Source organism: Oncorhynchus keta, unplaced genomic scaffold (assembly GCF_023373465.1).
Source record: "Oncorhynchus keta strain PuntledgeMale-10-30-2019 unplaced genomic scaffold, Oket_V2 Un_scaffold_14265_pilon_pilon, whole genome shotgun sequence".
Classification (NCBI taxonomy): domain Eukaryota; kingdom Metazoa; phylum Chordata; class Actinopteri; order Salmoniformes; family Salmonidae; genus Oncorhynchus; species Oncorhynchus keta.
The window spans coordinates 147,501-167,500 of record NW_026290784.1 but is presented as its reverse complement, the minus strand read 5'-3'; the positions used below and the strand labels follow the sequence as shown (position 1 = coordinate 167,500).

Sequence of the window (20,000 nt, the reverse complement as noted above, 5' to 3'; positions counted from 1 at the left end):
TAACCTGGGTGTAGCACAGTGAGTAACACACACACACACACACACAGACTACATACTGAATAACCTACGGGCCGTGTGTGTGTTCAGCACAGTGAGTAACACAGACTACATACTGAAACCTGTGGTGTGTGTGTGTGAGTAACACACACACACACACACACACAGACTACATACTGAGTAACCTACGGGCTGTAGCACAGTGAGTAACACACACACACACACACACAGACTACATACTGAGTAACCTACGGGCCGTAGTACAGTGAGTAACACACACACACACACACACACACTGATTCACACACACAGACTACATACTGAGTAACCTACGGGCCGTAGCACAGTGAGTAACACACACACACACACACACACACACACACACACACACACACAGACTACATACTGAATAACCTACGGGCCACAGCACAGTGAGTAACACACACACACACACAGACTACATACTGAGTAACCTACGGGCCGTAGCACAGTGAGTAACACAGACAGACAGACGGCCAGACGGAGTCCAATTAAAATGGTTTGGGATGAGTTGGACTTCAGTGAAGGAAAAGCAGCCAACAAGTGCTCAGCATATGTGGGAACTCCTTCAAGACTGTTGGAAAAGCATTCCAGGTGAAGCTGGTTGAGAGAATGCCAAGAGTGTGCAAAGCTGTCGTCATGGCAAAGGGTGGCTACTTGATCAGAGCCTTGTCCCAAGGTTCAACCCTCCCTTGGTGTTAATACCAGACTAAACCATGCTATGGTATTCACTAAACTGGTTTATATTATAATAACCCCAATGGTATTCACTAAACTGGTTTATATTATAATAACCCCAATGGTTTATATTATAATAACCCCAATGGTATTCACTAAACTGGTTTATATTATAATAACCCCAATGGTTTATATTATAATAACCCCAATGGTTTATATTATAATAACCCCAATGGTTTATATTATAATAACCCCAATGGTTTATATTATAATAACCCCAATGGTTTATATTATAATAACCCCAATGGTTTATATTATAATAACCCCAATGGTATTCACTAAACTGGTTTATATTATAATAACCCCAATGGTTTATATTATAATAACCCCAATGGTTTATATTATAATAACCCCAATAGTTTATATTATAATAACCCCAATGGTTTATATTATAATAACCCCAATGGTTTATATTATAATAACCCCAATGGTTTATATTATAATAACCCCAATGGTTTATATTATAATAACCCCAATGGTTTATATTATAATAACCCCAATGGTTTATATTATAATAACCCCAATGGTTTATATTATAATAACCCCAATGGTTTATATTATAATAACCCCAATGGTTTATATTATAATAACCCCAATGGTTTATATTATAATAACCCCAATGGTTTATATTATAATAACCCCAATGGTTTATATTATAATAACCCCAATGGTTTATATTATAATAACCCCAATGGTTTATATTATAATAACCCCAATGGTTTATATTATAATAACCCCAATGGTTTATATTATAATAACCCCAATGGTTTATATTATAATAACCCCAATGGTTTATATTATAATAAACCCAATGTCTCTTATAATCTCCCTCTGGTTTCTATTATAATAACCCCAATCTTTATATTATAATAACCCCTGTATTCACTAAACTGTTTATATTATAATAACCCCAATGTTTATATTATAATAACTGTGGTTTATATTATAATAACCCCAATGGTATTCATGTATCTCTCTCTCTGTCTCTTTCTTTCTCTCTCTCTCTGTCTCTCTCTCTCTCTCTGTCTCTCTCTCTGTCTGTCTCTCTCTGTCTCTCTCTCTGTGTCTCTGTGTCTCTCTCTCTCTCTGTCTCTATGTCTCTCAGCTGTGTGAATCTGCACAACCAGCAGCATGTCTTGGTGATGTGTGCTGTGGCCTTTTACATGATGGAGAACTACCCTCTGGATGTAGGAGCCGAGTTTACTGCTGGGGTTATACAGGTTAGTACTGCTGGGGTTATACAGGTTAGTACTGTAGTACTGCTGGGGTTATACAGGTTAGTACTGCTGGGGTTATACAGGTTAGTACTGTAGTACTGCTGGGGTTATACAGGTTAGTACTGTAGTACTGCTGGGGTTATACAGGTTAGTACTGCTGGGGTTATACAGGTTAGTACTGCTGGGGTTATACAGGTTAGTACTGTAGTACTGCTGGGTTATACAGGTTAGTACTGTAGTACTGCTGGGTTATACAGGTTAGTACTGCTGGGGTTATACAGGTTAGTACTGTAGTACTGCTGGGGTTATACAGGTTAGTACTGCTGGGTTATACAGGTTAGTATTGTAGTACTGCTGGGGTTATACAGGTTAGTACTGCTGGGTTATACAGGTTAGTACTGTAGTACTGCTGGGGTTATACAGGTTAGTACTGCTGGGGTTATACAGGTTAGTACTGCTGGGGTTATACAGGTTAGTACTGTAGTACTGCTGGGGTTATACAGGTTAGTACTGTAGTACTGCTGGGTTATACAGGTTAGTACTGCTGGGTTATACAGGTTAGTACTGTAGTACTGCTGGGTTATACAGGTTAGTACTGCTGGGGTTATACAGGTTAGTACTGTAGTACTGCTGGGGTTATACAGGTTAGTACTGTAGTACTGCTGGGTTATACAGGTTAGTACTGCTGGGGTTATACAGGTTAGTACTGCTGGGGTTATACAGGTTAGTACTGTAGTACTGCTGGGGTTATACAGGTTAGTACTGTAGTACTGCTGGGTTATACAGGTTAGTACTGTAGTACTGCTGGGTTATACAGGTTAGTACTGCTGGGGTTATACAGGTTAGTACTGTAGTACTGCTGGGGTTATACAGGTTAGTACTGCTGGGTTATACAGGTTAGTACTGTAGTACTGCTGGGGTTATACAGGTTAGTACTGTAGTACTGCTGGGTTATACAGGTTAGTACTGTAGTACTGCTGGGGTTATACAGGTTAGTACTGTAGTACTGCTGGGGTTATACAGGTTAGTACTGTAGTACTGCTGGGTTATACAGGTTAGTACTGCTGGGGTTATACAGGTTAGTACTGTAGTACTGCTGGGGTTATACAGGTTAGTACTGTAGTACTGCTGGGGTTATACAGGTTAGTACTGCTGGGTTATACAGGTTAGTACTGCTGGGGTTATACAGGTTAGTACTGTAGTACTGCTGGGGTTATACAGGTTAGTACTGTAGTACTGCTGGGGTTATACAGGTTAGTACTGTAGTACTGCTGGGGTTATACAGGTTAGTACTGCTGGGGTTATACAGGTTAGTACTGTAGTACTGCTGGGGTTATACAGGTTAGTACTGTAGTACTGCTGGGGTTATACAGGTTAGTACTGTAGTACTGCTGGGGTTATACAGGTTAGTACTGTAGTACTGCTGGGGTTATACAGGTTAGTACTGCTGGGGTTATACAGGTTAGTACTGTAGTACTGCTGGGGTTATACAGGTTAGTACTGTAGTACTGCTGGGGTTATACAGGTTAGTACTGCTGGGGTTATACAGGTTAGTACTGCTGGGGTTATACAGGTTAGTACTGTAGTACTGCTGGGGTTATACAGGTTAGTACTGTAGTACTGCTGGGTTATACAGGTTAGTACTGTAGTACTGCTGGGGTTATACAGGTTAGTACTGTAGTACTGCTGGGGTTATACAGGTTAGTACTGTAGTACTGCTGGGGTTATACAGGTTAGTACTGTAGTACTGCTGGGTTATACAGGTTAGTACTGCTGGGGTTATACAGGTTAGTACTGTAGTACTGCTGGGGTTATACAGGTTAGTACTGCTGGGTTATACAGGTTAGTACTGCTGGGGTTATACAGGTTAGTACTGTAGTACTGCTGGGGTTATACAGGTTAGTACTGTAGTACTGCTGGGGTTATACAGGTTAGTACTGTAGTACTGCTGGGGTTATACAGGTTAGTACTGTAGTACTGCTGGGGTTATACAGGTTAGTACTGCTGGGGTTATACAGGTTAGTACTGTAGTACTGCTGGGGTTATACAGGTTAGTACTGCTGGGGTTATACAGGTTAGTACTGTAGTACTGCTGGGGTTATACAGGTTAGTACTGTAGTACTGCTGGGGTTATACAGGTTAGTACTGTAGTACTGCTGGGGTTATACAGGTTAGTACTGTAGTACTGCTGGGGTTATACAGGTTAGTACTGCTGGGGTTATACAGGTTAGTACTGTAGTACTGCTGGGGTTATACAGGTTAGTACTGTAGTACTGCTGGGGTTATACAGGTTAGTACTGTAGTACTGCTGGGGTTATACAGGTTAGTACTGCTGGGGTTATACAGGTTAGTACTGTAGTACTGCTGGGGTTATACAGGTTAGTACTGTAGTACTGCTGGGTTATACAGGTTAGTACTGTAGTACTGCTGGGGTTATACAGGTTAGTACTGTAGTACTGCTGGGGTTATACAGGTTAGTACTGTAGTACTGCTGGGGTTATACAGGTTAGTACTGTAGTACTGCTGGGGTTATACAGGTTAGTACTGTAGTACTGCTGGGTTATACAGGTTAGTACTGCTGGGGTTATACAGGTTAGTACTGTAGTACTGCTGGGGTTATACAGGTTAGTACTGCTGGGTTATACAGGTTAGTACTGCTGGGGTTATACAGGTTAGTACTGTAGTACTGCTGGGGTTATACAGGTTAGTACTGTAGTACTGCTGGGGTTATACAGGTTAGTACTGTAGTACTGCTGGGGTTATACAGGTTAGTACTGCTGGGGTTATACAGGTTAGTACTGTAGTACTGCTGGGGTTATACAGGTTAGTACTGTAGTACTGCTGGGGTTATACAGGTTAGTATACTGTTAGTACTGCTGGGGTTATACAGGTTAGTACTGTAGTACTGCTGGGGTTATACAGGTTAGTACTGTAGTACTGCTGGGGTTATACAGGTTAGTACTGTAGTACTGCTGGGGTTATACAGGTTAGTACTGTAGTACTGCTGGGTTATACAGGTTAGTACTGCTGGGGTTATACAGGTTAGTACTGTAGTACTGCTGGGGTTATACAGGTTAGTACTGTAGTACTGCTGGGGTTATACAGGTTAGTACTGTAGTACTGCTGGGGTTATACAGGTTAGTACTGTAGTACTGCTGGGTTATACAGGTTAGTACTGTAGTACTGCTGGGGTTATACAGGTTAGTACTGCTGGGGTTATACAGGTTAGTACTGTAGTACTGCTGGGGTTATACAGGTTAGTACTGTAGTACTGCTGGGGTTATACAGGTTAGTACTGTAGTACTGCTGGGGTTATACAGGTTAGTACTGTAGTACTGCTGGGGTTATACAGGTTAGTACTGCTGGGGTTATACAGGTTAGTACTGTAGTACTGCTGGGGTTATACAGGTTAGTACTGCTGGGGTTATACAGGTTAGTACTGTAGTACTGCTGGGGTTATACAGGTTAGTACTGTAGTACTGCTGGGGTTATACAGGTTAGTACTGCTGAGGTTATACAGGTTAGTACTGTAGTACTGCTGGGGTTATACAGGTTAGTACTGTAGTACTGCTGGGTTATACAGGTTAGTACTGTAGTACTGCTGGGGTTATACAGGTTAGTACTGTAGTACTGCTGGGGTTATACAGGTTAGTACTGTAGTACTGCTGGGGTTATACAGGTTAGTACTGCTGGGGTTATACAGGTTAGTACTGTAGTACTGCTGGGGTTATACAGGTTAGTACTGCTGGGGTTATACAGGTTAGTACTGTAGTACTGCTGGGGTTATACAGGTTAGTACTGTAGTACTAATCCACCTCTCTCTCCCTCCGCCCCCCTCCACCTCTCTCTCCCTCTGCCCCCTCCACCTCTCTCTCCCTCTGCCCCCTCCACCTCTCTCTCCCTCTGCCCCCTCCACCTCTCTCTCCCTCTGCCCCCTCCATCTCTCTCTGGCTCCGCCCCCCTCCACCTCTCTCTGGCTCCGCCCCCCTCCACCTCTCTCTGGCTCCGCCCCCCTCCACCTCTCTCTCCGGCTCTGCCCCCTCCATCTCTCTCTGGCTCCGCCCCCCTCCACCTCTCTCTGGCTCCGCCCCCCTCCCTCCACCTCCACCTCTCTCTGGCTCCGCCCCCCTCCACCTCTCTCTGGCTCCGCCCCCCTCCACCTCTCTCTGGCTCCGCCCCCCTCCACCTCTCTCTGGCTCCGCCCCCCTCCATCTCTCTCTGGCTCCGCCCCCCTCCACCTCTCTCTGGCTCCGCCCCCCTCCACCCCTCTCTGGCTCCGCCCCCCTCCACCTCTCTCTGGCTCCGCCCCCCTCCACCTCTCTCTGGCTCTGCCCCCCTCCACCTCTCTCTGGCTCCGCCCCCCTCCACCTCTCTCTGGCTCCGCCCCCCTCCACCTCTCTCTGGCTCCGCCCCCCTCCACCTCTCTAGATGTGTGGTGTGATGGTATCAGCCAGTGAAGACTCCACCCCCTCAGTGATCTACCACTGTGTGTTGCGTGGGTTGGAGCGCCTCCTGCTGTCGGAGCAGCTGTCTCGTATGGACGGAGAGACACTGGTTAAACTGAGTGTCGACCGGGTTAACATGCCAAGCCCTCACAGAGCCATGTCTGCACTGGGACTCATGCTCACCTGCATGTACACAGGTAACATCTACCTGTACCTAGTATCATCTAACTAACGCTAGCTAGCTTAGCCCTGCATGTACACAGGTAACATCTCTCTATACCTAGTATCATCTAACTAACGCTAGTTAGCTTAGCCCTGCATGTACACGGGTAACATCTACCTATACCTAGTATCATCTAACTATACCTAGTATCATCTAACTAACTAACGCTAGCTAGCTTAGCCCTGCATGTACACAGGTAACATCTCTCTATACCTAGTATCATCTAACTAACGCTAGTTAGCTTAGCCCTGCATGTACACGGGTAACATCTACCTATACCTAGTATCATCTAACTAACGCTAGCTAGCTTAGCCCTGCATGTACACAGGTAACATCTCTCTATACCTAGTATCATCTAACTAACGCTAGTTAGCTTAGCCCTGCATGTACACAGGTAACATCTACCTGTACCTAGTATCATCTAACTAACGCTAGCTAGCTTAGCCCTGCATGTACACAGGTAACATCTACCTATACCTAGTATCATCTAACTAACGCTAGCTAGCTTAGCCCTGCATGTACACAGGTAACATCTACCTATACCTAGTATCATCTAACTAACGCTAGCTAGCTTAGCCCTGCATGTACACAGGTAACATCTACCTATACCTAGTATCATCTAACTAACGCTAGCTAGCTTAGCCCTGCATGTACACAGGTAACATCTACCTATACCTAGTATCATCTAACTATACCTAGTATCATCTAACTAACTAACGCTAGCTAGCTTAGCCCTGCATGTACACAGGTAACATCTACCTATACCTAGTATCATCTAACTAACGCTAGCTAGCTTAGCCCTGCATGTACACGGGTAACATCTACCTATACCTAGTATCATCTAACTAACGCTAGCTAGCTTAGCCCTGCATGTACACAGGTAACATCTACCTATACCTAGTATCATCTAACTAACGCTAGCTAGCTTAGCCCTGCATGTACACAGGTAACATCTACCTATACCTAGTATCATCTAACTAACGCTAGCTAGCTTAGCCCTGCATGTACACAGGTAACATCTATCTATACCTAGTATCATCTAACTAACGCTAGCTAGCTTAGCCCTGCATGTACACAGGTAACATCTACCTATACCTAGTATCATCTAACTAACTAACTAACTAACCCTAGCTAGCTTAGCCCTGCATGTACACAGGTAACATCTATCTATACCTAGTATCATCTAACTAACGCTAGCTAGCTTAGCCCTGCATGTACACAGGTAACATCTACCTATACCTAGTATCATCTAACTAACGCTAGCTAGCTTAGCCCTGCATGTACACAGGTAACATCTACCTATACCTAGTATCATCTAACTAACGCTAGCTAGCTTAGCCCTGCATGTACACAGGTAACATCTATCTATACCTAGTATCATCTAACTAACGCTAGCTAGCTTAGCCCTGCATGTACACAGGTAACATCTACCTATACCTAGTATCATCTAACTAACTAACTAACTAACTAACTAACCCTAGCTAGCTTAGCCCTGCATGTACACAGGTAACATCTATCTATACCTAGTATCATCTAACTAACTAACCCTAGCTAGCTTAGCCCTGCATGTACACAGGTAACATCTATCTATACCTAGTATCATCTAACTAACGCTAGCTAGCTTAGCCCTGCATGTACACGGGTAACATCTATCTATACCTAGTGTCATCTAACTTACGCTAGCTAGCTTAGCCCTGCATGTACACAGGTAACATCTACCTATACCTAGTATCATCTAACTAACTAACGCTAGCTAGCTTAGCCCTGCATGTACACGGGTAACATCTACCTATACCTAGTATCATCTAACTATACCTAGTATCATCTAACCAACGCCAGCTAGCTTAGCCCTGCATGTACACAGGTAACATCTCTCTATACCTAGTATCATCTAACTAACGCCAGCTAGCTTAGCCCTGCATGTACACGGGTAACATCTACCTATACCTAGTATCATCTAACTAACGCCAGCTAGCTTAGCCCTGCATGTACACAGGTAACATCTACCTAGTATCATCTAACTAATGCTAACTAGCCTAGCCCTGCATGTACACAGGTAACATCTATCTATACCTAGTATCATCTAACTAACGCCAGCTAGCTTAGCCCTGCATGTACACAGGTAACATCTACCTAGTATCATCTAACTAATGCTAACTAGCCTAGCCCTGCATATATGTAGTTCCAAGACAATGAACTATTAGCCATTATAACAATGTAGAGGCAATTGCTATCGCTAACATAACAATGTAGAGGCTAACATAACAATGTAGAGGCTATAGCTATCGCTAACATAACAATGTAAAGGCTATTGCTAACATAACAATGTAGAGGCTATCGCTAACATAACAATGTAGAGGCTATCGCTAACATAACAATGTAGAGGCTATCGCTAACATAACAATGTAGAGGCTATCGCTAACATAACAATGTAGAGGCTATCGCTAACATAACAATGTAGAGGCTATCGCTAACATAACAATGTAGAGGCTATCGCTAACATAACAATGTAGAGGCTATCGCTAACATAACAATGTAGAAGCTATCGCTAACATAACAATGTAGAGGCTATAGCTATAGCTAACATAACAATGTAGAGGCTATCGCTAACATAACAATGTAGAGGCTATCGCTAACATAACAATGTAGAGGCTATCGCTAACATAACAATGTAGAGGCTATCGCTAACATAACAATGTAGAGGCTATCGCTAACATAACAATGTAGAGGCTATCGCTAACATAACAATGTAGAGGCTATCGCTAACATAACAATGTAGAGGCTATCGCTAACATAACAATGTAGAGGCTATAGCTATCGCTAACATAACAATGTAGAGGCTATCGTTAACATAACAATGTAGAGGCTATCGTTAACATAACAATGTAGAGGCTATCGCTAACATAACAATGTAGAGGCTATCGCTATCGCTAACATAACAATGTAGAGGCTATCGCTAACATAACAATGTAGAGGCTATCGCTAACATAACAATGTAGAGGCTATCGCTAACATAACAATGTAGAGGCTATCGCTAACATAACAATGTAGAGGCTATAGCTATAGCTAACATAACAATGTAGAGGCTATCGCTAACATAACAATGTAGAGGCTATCGCTAACATAACAATGTAGAGGCTATCGCTAACATAACAATGTAGAGGCTATCGCTAACATAACAATGTAGAGGCTATCGCTAACATAACAATGTAGAGGCTATCTAACATAACAATGCTAACATAACAATGTAGAGGCTATCGCTAACATAACAATGTAGAGGCTATAGCTATCGCTAACATAACAATGTAGAGGCTATCGCATAACAATGTAGAGGCTATCGTTAACATAACAATGTAGAGGCTATAGCTATCGCTAACATAACAATGTAGAGGCTATCGTTAACATAGCAATGTAGAGGCTATCGTTAACATAGCAATGTAGAGGCTATCGTTAACATAACAATGTAGAGGCTATCGTTAACATAACAATGTAGAGGCTATCGTTAACATAACAATGTAGAGGCTATCGCTAACATAACAATGTAGAGGCTATCGCTAACATAACAATGTAGAGGCTATAGCTATCGCTAACATAACAATGTAGAGGCTATCGCTAACATAACAATGTAGAGGCTATAGCTAACATAACAATGTAGAGGCTATCGCTAACACAACAATGTAGAGGCTATCGCTAACATAACAATGTAGAGGCTATCGCTAATATAGCTAACACTAACATAATAAAGTAACTAGCTAATGCTAACAATTCTAAGAATCCCCTTTCTTCCCAGGACAGGAAAACAAGATTCCCTCCTATGACCAATTAACTAACCCCAATCGTACAAACTCCTACCTCACAAACTAGCCTGGGTGTACCAGTCTGTTTAGCTAACATTCCACATTTGCAATGACAAGAGTACAAGGTGTGGAATGTTAGCCAGACAGACTGGGTACCCAGGCTACCCCTCCCCCCCAAAACCAGCTTTGTCTATGAATAAAAATAACTTTTCCATCAAACAATCGTTTAATAATTGAATAATCACGACGAATCACCCTCTCATCCTCCCAGCGGTGCGTACCTCAGCGTCGGGGTCAGAGGTGATGGGGTCAGAGGTTAGAGGTCAGGGGTCAGAGGTGACCTCGGGTCCTGTTGCTTTCTCCTCAGGCAAGGAGAAGGCCAGCCCTGGTCGCCCGGCCGGCGCTGTCGACCCTCAGGCCCCCGACAGCGAGTCTGTCATCGTTGCCATGGAGAGGGTATCTGTGCTCTTCGACAGGTAGGGGTTGTGACGAAAACACAGTCTACACACAACACAGTCTACACACAACACAGTCTACACACAACACAGTCTACACACAACACAGTCTACACACAACACAGTCTACACACAACACAGTCTAAACACAACACAGTCTACACACAACCCTCTATCAGACACACAACACAGTCTACACACAACACAGTCTACACACAACACAGTCTACACACAACACAGTCTACACACAACACAGTCTACACACAACACAGTCTACACACAACACAGTCTACACACAACACAGTCTACACACAACACAGTCTAAACAGACACACAACACAGTCTACACACAACCCTCTATCAGACACACAACACAGTCTACACACAACCCTCTATCAGACACACAACAGTCTACACACAACCCTCTATCAGACACACAACACAGTCTACACACAACACAGTCTACACACAACACAGTCTACACACAACCCTCTATCAGACACACAACACAGTCTACACGCAACACAGTCTACACACAACACAGTCTACACGCAACACAGTCTACACGCAACACAGTCTACACACAACACAGTCTACACACTACACAGTCTACACACAACACAGTCTACACACAACACAGTCTACACACAACACAGTCTACACACAACACAGTCTACACACAACACAGTCTACACACAACCCTCTATCAGACACACAACCCTCTATCAGACACACAACTCACATAACGTTACTGTTATCTGATAAATGAATGTAATGGAAACAGGTTTCTCATATTAACCATAGCAACAGACTGTTATATATCTGGTTTGATGGTTTCTCATATTAACCATAGTAACAGACTGTTATATATCTGGTTTGATGGTTTCTCATATTAACCATAGTAACAGACTGTTATATATCTGGTTTGATGGTTTCTCATATTAACCATAGCAACAGACTGTTATATATCTGGTTTGATGGTTTCTCATATTAACCATAGTAACAGACTGTTATATATCTGGTTTGATGGTTTCTCATATTAACCATAGTAACAGACTGTTATATATCTGGTTTGATGGTTTCTCATATTAACCATAGTAACAGACTGTTATATATCTGGTTTGATGGTTTCTCATATTAACCATAGTAACAGACTGTTATATATCTGGTTTGATGGTTTACCATAGTAACAGACTGTTATATATCTGGTGTGATGGTTTCTCATATTAACCATAGTAACAGACTGTTATATATCTGGTTTGATGGTTTCTCATATTAACAGACTGTTATATATCTGGTTTGATGGTTTACCATAGTAACAGACTGTTATATATCTGGTTTGATGGTTTCTCATATTAACCATAGTAACAGACTGTTATATATCTGGTTTGATGGTTTCTCCATATATATCTGGTTTGATGGTTTCCATAGTAACAGACTGTTATATATCTGGTTTGATGGTTTCTCATATTAACCATAGTAACAGACTGTTATATATCTGGTATTGATGGTTTCTCATATTAACCATAGTAACAGACTGTTATATATCTGGTGTTGATATCTGGTTTCTCATATTAACCATAGTAACAGACTGTTATATATCTGGTTTGATGGTTTCTCATATTAACCATAGTAACAGACTGTTATATATCTGGTTTGATGGTTTCTCATATTAACCATAGTAACAGACTGTTATATATCTGGTTTGATGGTTTAATCATCAACAGACTGTTATATATCTGGTTTGATGGTTTACCATAGTAACAGACTGTTATATATCTGGTTTGATGGTTTACCATAGTAACAGACTGTTATATATCTGGTTTGATGGTTTCTCATATAGTAACCATAGGTTTGATGGTTTCAACAGACTGTTATATATCTGGTTTGATGGTTTCTCATATTAACCATAGTAACAGACTGTTATATATCTGGTTTGATGGTTTCTCATATTAACCATAGTAACAGACTGTTATATATCTGGTTTGATGGTTTCTCATATTAACCATAGTAACAGACTGTTATATATCTGGTTTGATGGTTTCTCATATTAACCATAGTAACAGACTGTTATATATCTGGTTTGATGGTTTATCATATTAACCATAGTAACAGACTGTTATATATCTGGTTTGATGGTTTCTCATATTAACCATAGTAACAGACTGTTATATATCTGGTGTGATGGTTTCTCATATTAACCATAGTAACAGACTGTTATATATCTGGTTTGATGGTTTCTCATATTAACCATAGTAACAGACTGTTATATATCTGGTGTGATGGTTTCTCATATTAACCATAGTAACAGACTGTTATATATCTGGTTTGATGGTTTCTCATATTAACCATAGTAACAGACTGTTATATATCTGGTTTGATGGTTTCTCATATTAACCATAGTAACAGACTGTTATATATCTGGTGTGATGGTTTCTCATATTAACCATAGTAACAGACTGTTATATATCTGGTTTGATGGTTTCTCATATTAACCATAGTAACAGACTGTTATATATCTGGTTTGATGGTTTCTCATATTAACCATAGTAACAGACTGTTATATATCTGGTTTGATGGTTTCTCATATTAACCATAGCAACAGACTGTTATATATCTGGTTTGATGGTTTCTCATATTAACCATAGTAACAGACTGTTATATATCTGGTTTGATGGTTTCTCATATTAACCATAGTAACAGACTGTTATATATCTGGTTTGATGGTTTCTCATATTAACCATAGTAACAGACTGTTATATATCTGGTTTGATGGTTTATCATATTAACCATAGTAACAGACTGTTATATATCTGGTTTGATGGTTTCTCATATTAACCATAGTAACAGACTGTTATATATCTGGTTTGATGGTTTACCATAGTAACAGACTGTTATATATCTGGTTTGATGGTTTCTCATATTAACCATAGTAACAGACTGTTATATATCTGGTTTGATGGTTTCTCATATTAACCATAGCAACAGACTGTTATATATCTGGTGTGATGGTTTCTCATATTAACCATAGTAACAGACTGTTATATATCTGTTGTGATGGTTTCTCATATTAACCATAGTAACAGACTGTTATATATCTGGTTTGATGGTTTCTCATATTAACCATAGTAACAGACTGTTATATATCTGGTTTGATGGTTTCTCATATTAACCATAGTAACAGACTGTTATATATCTGGTTTGATGGTTTACCATAGTAACAGACTGTTATATATCTGGTTTGATGGTTTCTCATATTAACCATAGTAACAGACTGTTATATATCTGGTTTGATGGTTTACCATAGTAACAGACTGTTATATATCTGGTTTGATGGTTTCTCATATTAACCATAGTAACAGACTGTTATATATCTGGTTTGATGGTTTCTCATATTAACCATAGTAACAGACTGTTATATATCTGGTTTGATGGTTTCTCATATTAACCATAGTAACAGACTGTTATATATCTGGTGATGGTTTACCATAGTAACAGACTGTTATATATCTGGTTTGATGGTTTCTCATATTAACCATAGTAACAGACTGTTATATATCTGGTTTGATGGTTTCTCATATTAACCATAGTAACAGACTGTTATATATCTGGTTTGATGGTTTACCATAGTAACAGACTGTTATATATCTGGTTTGATGGTTTCTCATATTAACCATAGTAACAGACTGTTATATATCTGGTTTGATGGTTTCTCATATTAACCATAGTAACAGACTGTTATATATCTGGTTTGATGGTTTCTCATATTAACCATAGTAACAGACTGTTATATATCTGGTTTGATGGTTTCTCATATTAACCATAGCAACAGACTGTTATATATCTGGTTATATTTCTCATTAGTAACAGATTTTCTAACAATAGTAACAGACTGGGGATGTTATATATCTGTTTAGCAACAGACTCTTTTATGGTTTCTCATATTCTAACCATAGGCCAGACTGTTATATATCTGGTTTGATGGTTTCTCATTTTCTAACAATGAGGCCAGTCTTTTATATCTGGGGATTTTATTTTCAAACAATGTAGCCAGTCTTTCTGATGGTTTCTCATTATCTGCGTGATGGTTTACCATGGGGGTTTCTATTTTCAAACAATGTAGCCACTGTTATATTTGGGGGGTTGTCTATTTTCTAACAATGAGGCCAGTCTTTTGGGGGTTGTCTATTACAAACAATGTAGGCCAGTCTTTTGGGGGTTGTCTATTTTCTAACAATGAGGCCAGTCTTTTTGGGGGGTTGTCTATTTTCTAACAATGTAGCCAGTCTTTTTGGGGGGTTGTCTATTTTCTAACAATGTAGCCAGTCTTTTTGGGGGGTTGTCTATTTTCTAACAATGAGGCCAGTCTTTTTGGGGGGTTGTCTATTTTCTAACAATGAGGCCAGTCTTTTTGGGGGGTTGTCTATTTTCTAACAATGAGGCCAGTCTTTTTGGGGGGTTGTCTATTTTCTAACAATGAGGCCAGTCTTTTTGGGGGGTTGTCTATTTTCTAACAATGTAGCCAGTCTTTTTGGGGGGTTGTCTATTTTCTAACAATGAGGCCAGTCTTTTTGGGGGGTTGTCTATTTTCTAACAATGAGGCCAGTCTTTTTGGGGGGTTGTCTAACAATGTAGCCAGTCTTTTTGGGGGGTTGTCTATTTTCTAACAATGAGGCCAGTCTTTTTGGGGGGTTGTCTAACAATGTAGCCAGTCTATTTGGGGGTTGTCTATTTTCTAACAATGAGGCCAGTCTTTTTGGGGGGTTGTCTATTTTCTAACAATGTAGCCAGTCTTTTTGGGGGGTTGTTTATTTTCAAACAATGGACCCAGTCTCACAGTTGTTTCCTGATGTCTGGTTCTCCATGTCCGTTAGCTCCGATATTTCCTACATTTGTTGTGCCAGGGTCCGTAAGGGTTTACCCAGCGAGGCACGGGTGGTGGCCAGGATTCTTCCGCAGTTCCTGGACGACTTCTTCCCTCCGCAGGACGTCATGAACAAGGTCATCGGAGAGTTCCTGTCCAATCAGCAGCCTTACCCACAGTTCATGGCTACTGTGGTCTACAAGGTCAGTGTGAGAATGGCAGACAACTCACTCTCTTTCACTACCCCCCCATCTCTCTCTCCTTCCCTCTCTCCTCCCTCTCCCCTTCCCCACTCTCCTTTCTCCCTCCCTTTCTCCTTCCCCACTCTCCTTTCTCCCTCCCCCTCTTCTCTCCCTCCTCCCCCTCTTCTCTCCCTCCTCCCCCTCTTCTCTCCCTCCTCCCCCTCTTCTCTTCCTCTCTCCTCCCTCTCTCCTCCCTCTCTCCTCTCCCTCTCTCCTCTCCCTCTCTCCTCCCTCTCTCCTCCTCTCCTCTCCCTCTCCCTCCTCCTCCCTCTCTCCCTCCTCCCTCCCTCTCTCCTCCCCCTCTCCTCCCCCTCTCCTCCCTCCCTCTCTCCTCCCTCTCTCCTCCCTCCCTCCCCCTCCCTCTCCCCTCTCCTCCCTCCCTCTCTCCTTCCCTCCCTCTCCCTCCCTCCCTCCCTCCAGACCCTCCCCCTCTCCTCCCAGTCCCTCTCTCCTCCCTCCCTCTCTCCTCCCTCTCCCTTCCCCTCTCCTCCCTCCCTCTCTCCCCCTCTCTCCCTCCCTCTCCCTCCCCTCCCTCCCTCCTCTCCTCCCTCTCCCCCTCCCTCTCCTCCCTCCCTCCCTCCCTCTCCCCTCCCCCTCCCCCTCTCCTCCCTCCCTCTCCTCCCTCTCTCTCCCTCCCTCTCCTCCCTCAGGTGTTCCAGACCCTCCATGCTACAGGCCAGTCCAGTATGGTGACAGACTGGGTGTTACTGTCTCTGTCTAACCCTCTCCCTCTCCCTCCCCCTCTCCTCCCTCAGGTGTTCCAGACCCTCCATGCTACAGGCCAGTCCAGTATGGTGACAGACTGGGTGTTACTGTCTCTGTCTAACCCTCTCCCTCCCCTCCCTCCCCCTCTCCTCCCTCAGGTGTTCCAGACCCTCCATGCTACAGGCCAGTCCAGTATGGTGACAGACTGGGTGTTACTGTCTCTGTCTAACTTCACCCAGAGAACCCCAGTTGCCATGGCCATGTGGAGTCTGTCTTGCTTCTTCATCTCTGCCTCCACCTCCCAGTGGGTCTCTGCCCTGTATCCTTACTAGAGAAGGGGACAGGTGGGGGTGTAGTGTGTCTGTGTCTTTGTGTGTCTTTGTGTGTCTGTGTGTGTGTGTGTGCAGTCTGTGTCTTTGTGTGTGTGTCTATCTGTCTCTGTGTGTGTGTGTCTTTGTGTGTCTCTGTGTGTGTGTGTGTGTGTCTTTGTGTGTAGTCTGTGTGTGTGTGTGTGTGTCTCTGTGTGTGTGTGTGTCTGTGTCTGTGTCTGTCTCTGTGTGTGTGTGTGTGTGTCTGTGTGCAGTCTGTGTGTGTCTGTGTCTGTCTCTGTGTGTGTCTGTGTCTCTGTGTGTGTCTGTGTCTCTGTGTGTGTCTGTTTCTCTGTGTGTGTCTCTGTGTGTGTGTGTGGTAGAGAAGTAGAAGTCATATTGTCCTCCATCTCTCCTTAACCCCCCCCAGCCTGCCCCATGTCATCAGCCGTATGGGTAAGAGTGAGGTGGTGGACATCAGCCTGTTCTGTCTGGTGGCCCTGGACTTCTACAGACACCAGCTGGATGAAGAGTTGGACCGCAGAGCCTTCCAGTCTGTCTTCCAGACCGTGGCCTCGCCTGGCAACACCTATCAGCAGCTACTGGACTGTCTGCAGAGTATCCACCAAGACACATCACTCTGAGAGAGAGAGAGATGTAGCCCCTATCACCAGACATCACACAGACATCACACAGAGTGAGAGAGGGGGGCGAGGGGGGACGGAGAGAGAGGGGGGGACGGAGTGAGAGGAGGGGGGAGAGAGAGGGGGGGGGGAGAGGGGACGGAGAGTGAGAGAGGGGGACAGAGAGAGAGAGAGAGAGGGGACAGAGAGAGGAGAGAGAGGGGAGGGGGGGCAGAGAGAGAGACAGAGAGAGGGGGGGGTAGAGAAAGAGATGGGGGCAGAGAGAGGGGAGAGAGGGAGACATGAGCTGAGAGGGGAGAGGAGAGAGAGGGGGGCAGAGAGAGAGAGGGGGGGAGAGAGAGAGACAGAGAGAGGAGAGAGAGGGGGAGAGACATGAGATCACCAGACATCACAGAGGGAGGGGGGGAGAGAGAGAGACAGAGACATCACAGAGAGAGAGGGGGGGAGAGAGACATGTAGATCACCAGACATCACAGAGAGAGAGAGATGGGGGGAGAGAGAGGGGGAGAGAGAGAGACAGAGACATCACAGAGACAGAGAGACATCACAGAGGAGAGGGGGACATCACAGAGAGAGACAGAGGGAGAGAGAGAGACATGTAGCTCCTATCACCAGACATCACAGAGAGAGAGAGACATGTAGCTCCTATCACCAGACATCACAGAGGGAGAGAGACATGTAGCTCCTATCACCAGACATCACAGAGGGAGAGAGACATGTAGCTCCTATCACCAGACATCACAGAGGGAGAGAGACCAAACAATTAAACGGACGGACACACAACTAGTCTTTCTTTGTCCAAATCAGATGACCTCATCTCCTTTCCCTCTCAGCTGCTGATCTGACATCGTTGAAGAGCCAAAAGGAAAGCGACATGACAGATGAGTGTCTTACTGTACCAGACATACAGGAGAGAGCTGACAGAGGAAGGAGTGTCTTACTGTACCAGACATACAGGAGAGAGCTGACAGAGGAAGGAGTGTCTTACTGTACCAGACATACAGGAGAGAGCTGACAGAGGAACAGTGTTAGGACACTGCTAGCTAGCGACAGGCTCGTACTCGACTCCCTTCTAGAGAAAAAAATTGAAAGAAATAAATAATTGGCTCATTTAAGATTATTTTGGTTCCCGCCTGCATCCTCGTTTCCCCCCGGACCATTCATTAAGACGGACAACAACACACCCACCATGAGGGACTTCCAGCACCTTGATGACGAACTAAGAAAAATAATATTCAACCCTCCCCCCCCAAAAAAAGAGGGGAAAACCCTGGAATTGTATATTTTCCTGTGAAGTACTTCATTGGTTGTGATGTGAAATCAAGATACGATAAAAACCATAAACAAATCTAAAGTATTTCCTAATGTTTAAAAGTTCCATACTTCTATTTTTCAGTGTGTTTTATTACAAACAGGCAAAGTAATGATTTAAACCGACTGATTTACAGCTGATGCTTTGATTGATAGGTCTTATACATCCCAAATGATACTCTATTCCCTACTTTGGTAAAGTAGTGCACTATATAGGGAATAGGGCTCTATAGGGCTCTGGTCTAAAGTAGTGCACTATATAGGGAATAGGGTTCCGGTCTAAAGTAGTGCACTATATAGGGAATAGGGCTCTGGTCTAATGTAGTGCACTATATAGGGAATAGGGCTCTGGTCTAAAGTAGTGCCATAGGGCTCTGGTCTATAGTAGTGCTACTATATAGGGAATAGGGTTCTGCCATAGGGCTCTGGTCTATAGTAGTGCACTATATAGGGAATAGGGTGCCATAGGGCTCTGGTCTAATGTAGTGCACTATATAGGGAATAGTGTGCCATAGGGCCCTGGTCTAAAGTAGTGCACTATATAGGGAATAGGGTGCCATAGTAGGGTTCTGGTCTAAAGTAGTGCACTATATAGGGAATAGGGTGCTAGGGCTCTGGGAATACTAGTGCAAAAGAGAATGAGGATGATGAATGAATGAGAATAGGGTACTGTAAAAGAGACATGAGGATGATGAATGAATGAGAACTACTGTAAAAGAGACATGAGGATGATGAATGAATGAGAAGTACTGTAAAAGAGACATAAGGATGATGAATGAATGAGAACTACTGTAAAAGAGACATGAGGATGATGAATGAATGAGAACTACTGTAAAGAGACATGAGGATGATGAATGAATGAGAACTACTGTAAAAGAGACGTGAATGATGATGAATGAATGAGAAGTACTGTAAAAGAGACATGAGGATGATGAATGAATGAGAACTACTGTAAAAGAGACATGAGGATGATGAATGAATGAGAACTACTGTAAAAGAGACATGAGGATGATGA

At 43.0% G+C, this 20,000-nt stretch overlaps 1 protein-coding gene and 2 long non-coding RNA genes across 3 annotated transcripts in view; 2 read left to right on the top strand and 1 right to left on the bottom strand.

The window, feature by feature from the left end:
• The window catches only part of LOC118382335 (huntingtin-like), a 53,800-nt gene extending 36,086 nt beyond the window's left edge, over positions 1–17,714 (top strand). The window contains 6 exon segments of the mRNA XM_052513919.1: positions 1,880–1,994; positions 6,420–6,633; positions 10,728–10,932; positions 15,816–15,978; positions 16,881–17,041; positions 17,461–17,714. Coding sequence (XP_052369879.1) covers positions 1,880–1,994; positions 6,420–6,633; positions 10,728–10,932; positions 15,816–15,978; positions 16,881–17,041; positions 17,461–17,674 — 1,072 coding nt within the window. The 3' untranslated portion in view covers positions 17,675–17,714.
• On the bottom strand, positions 6,897–8,090 carry LOC127927458 (uncharacterized). The gene is made up of 5 exons (XR_008127586.1): positions 7,959–8,090; positions 7,491–7,768; positions 7,263–7,424; positions 7,005–7,064; positions 6,897–6,938 (listed from the first exon to the last, which is right to left on the bottom strand). It is a non-coding gene; the product is annotated as an uncharacterized LOC127927458 (long non-coding RNA).
• Positions 17,715–18,248: 534 nt separating the features above from the next.
• LOC127927451 (uncharacterized) lies at positions 18,249–19,033 on the top strand. The gene is made up of 2 exons (XR_008127557.1): positions 18,249–18,653; positions 18,701–19,033. It is a non-coding gene; the product is annotated as an uncharacterized LOC127927451 (long non-coding RNA).
• The last annotated feature ends 967 nt before the right edge of the window (positions 19,034–20,000 follow it).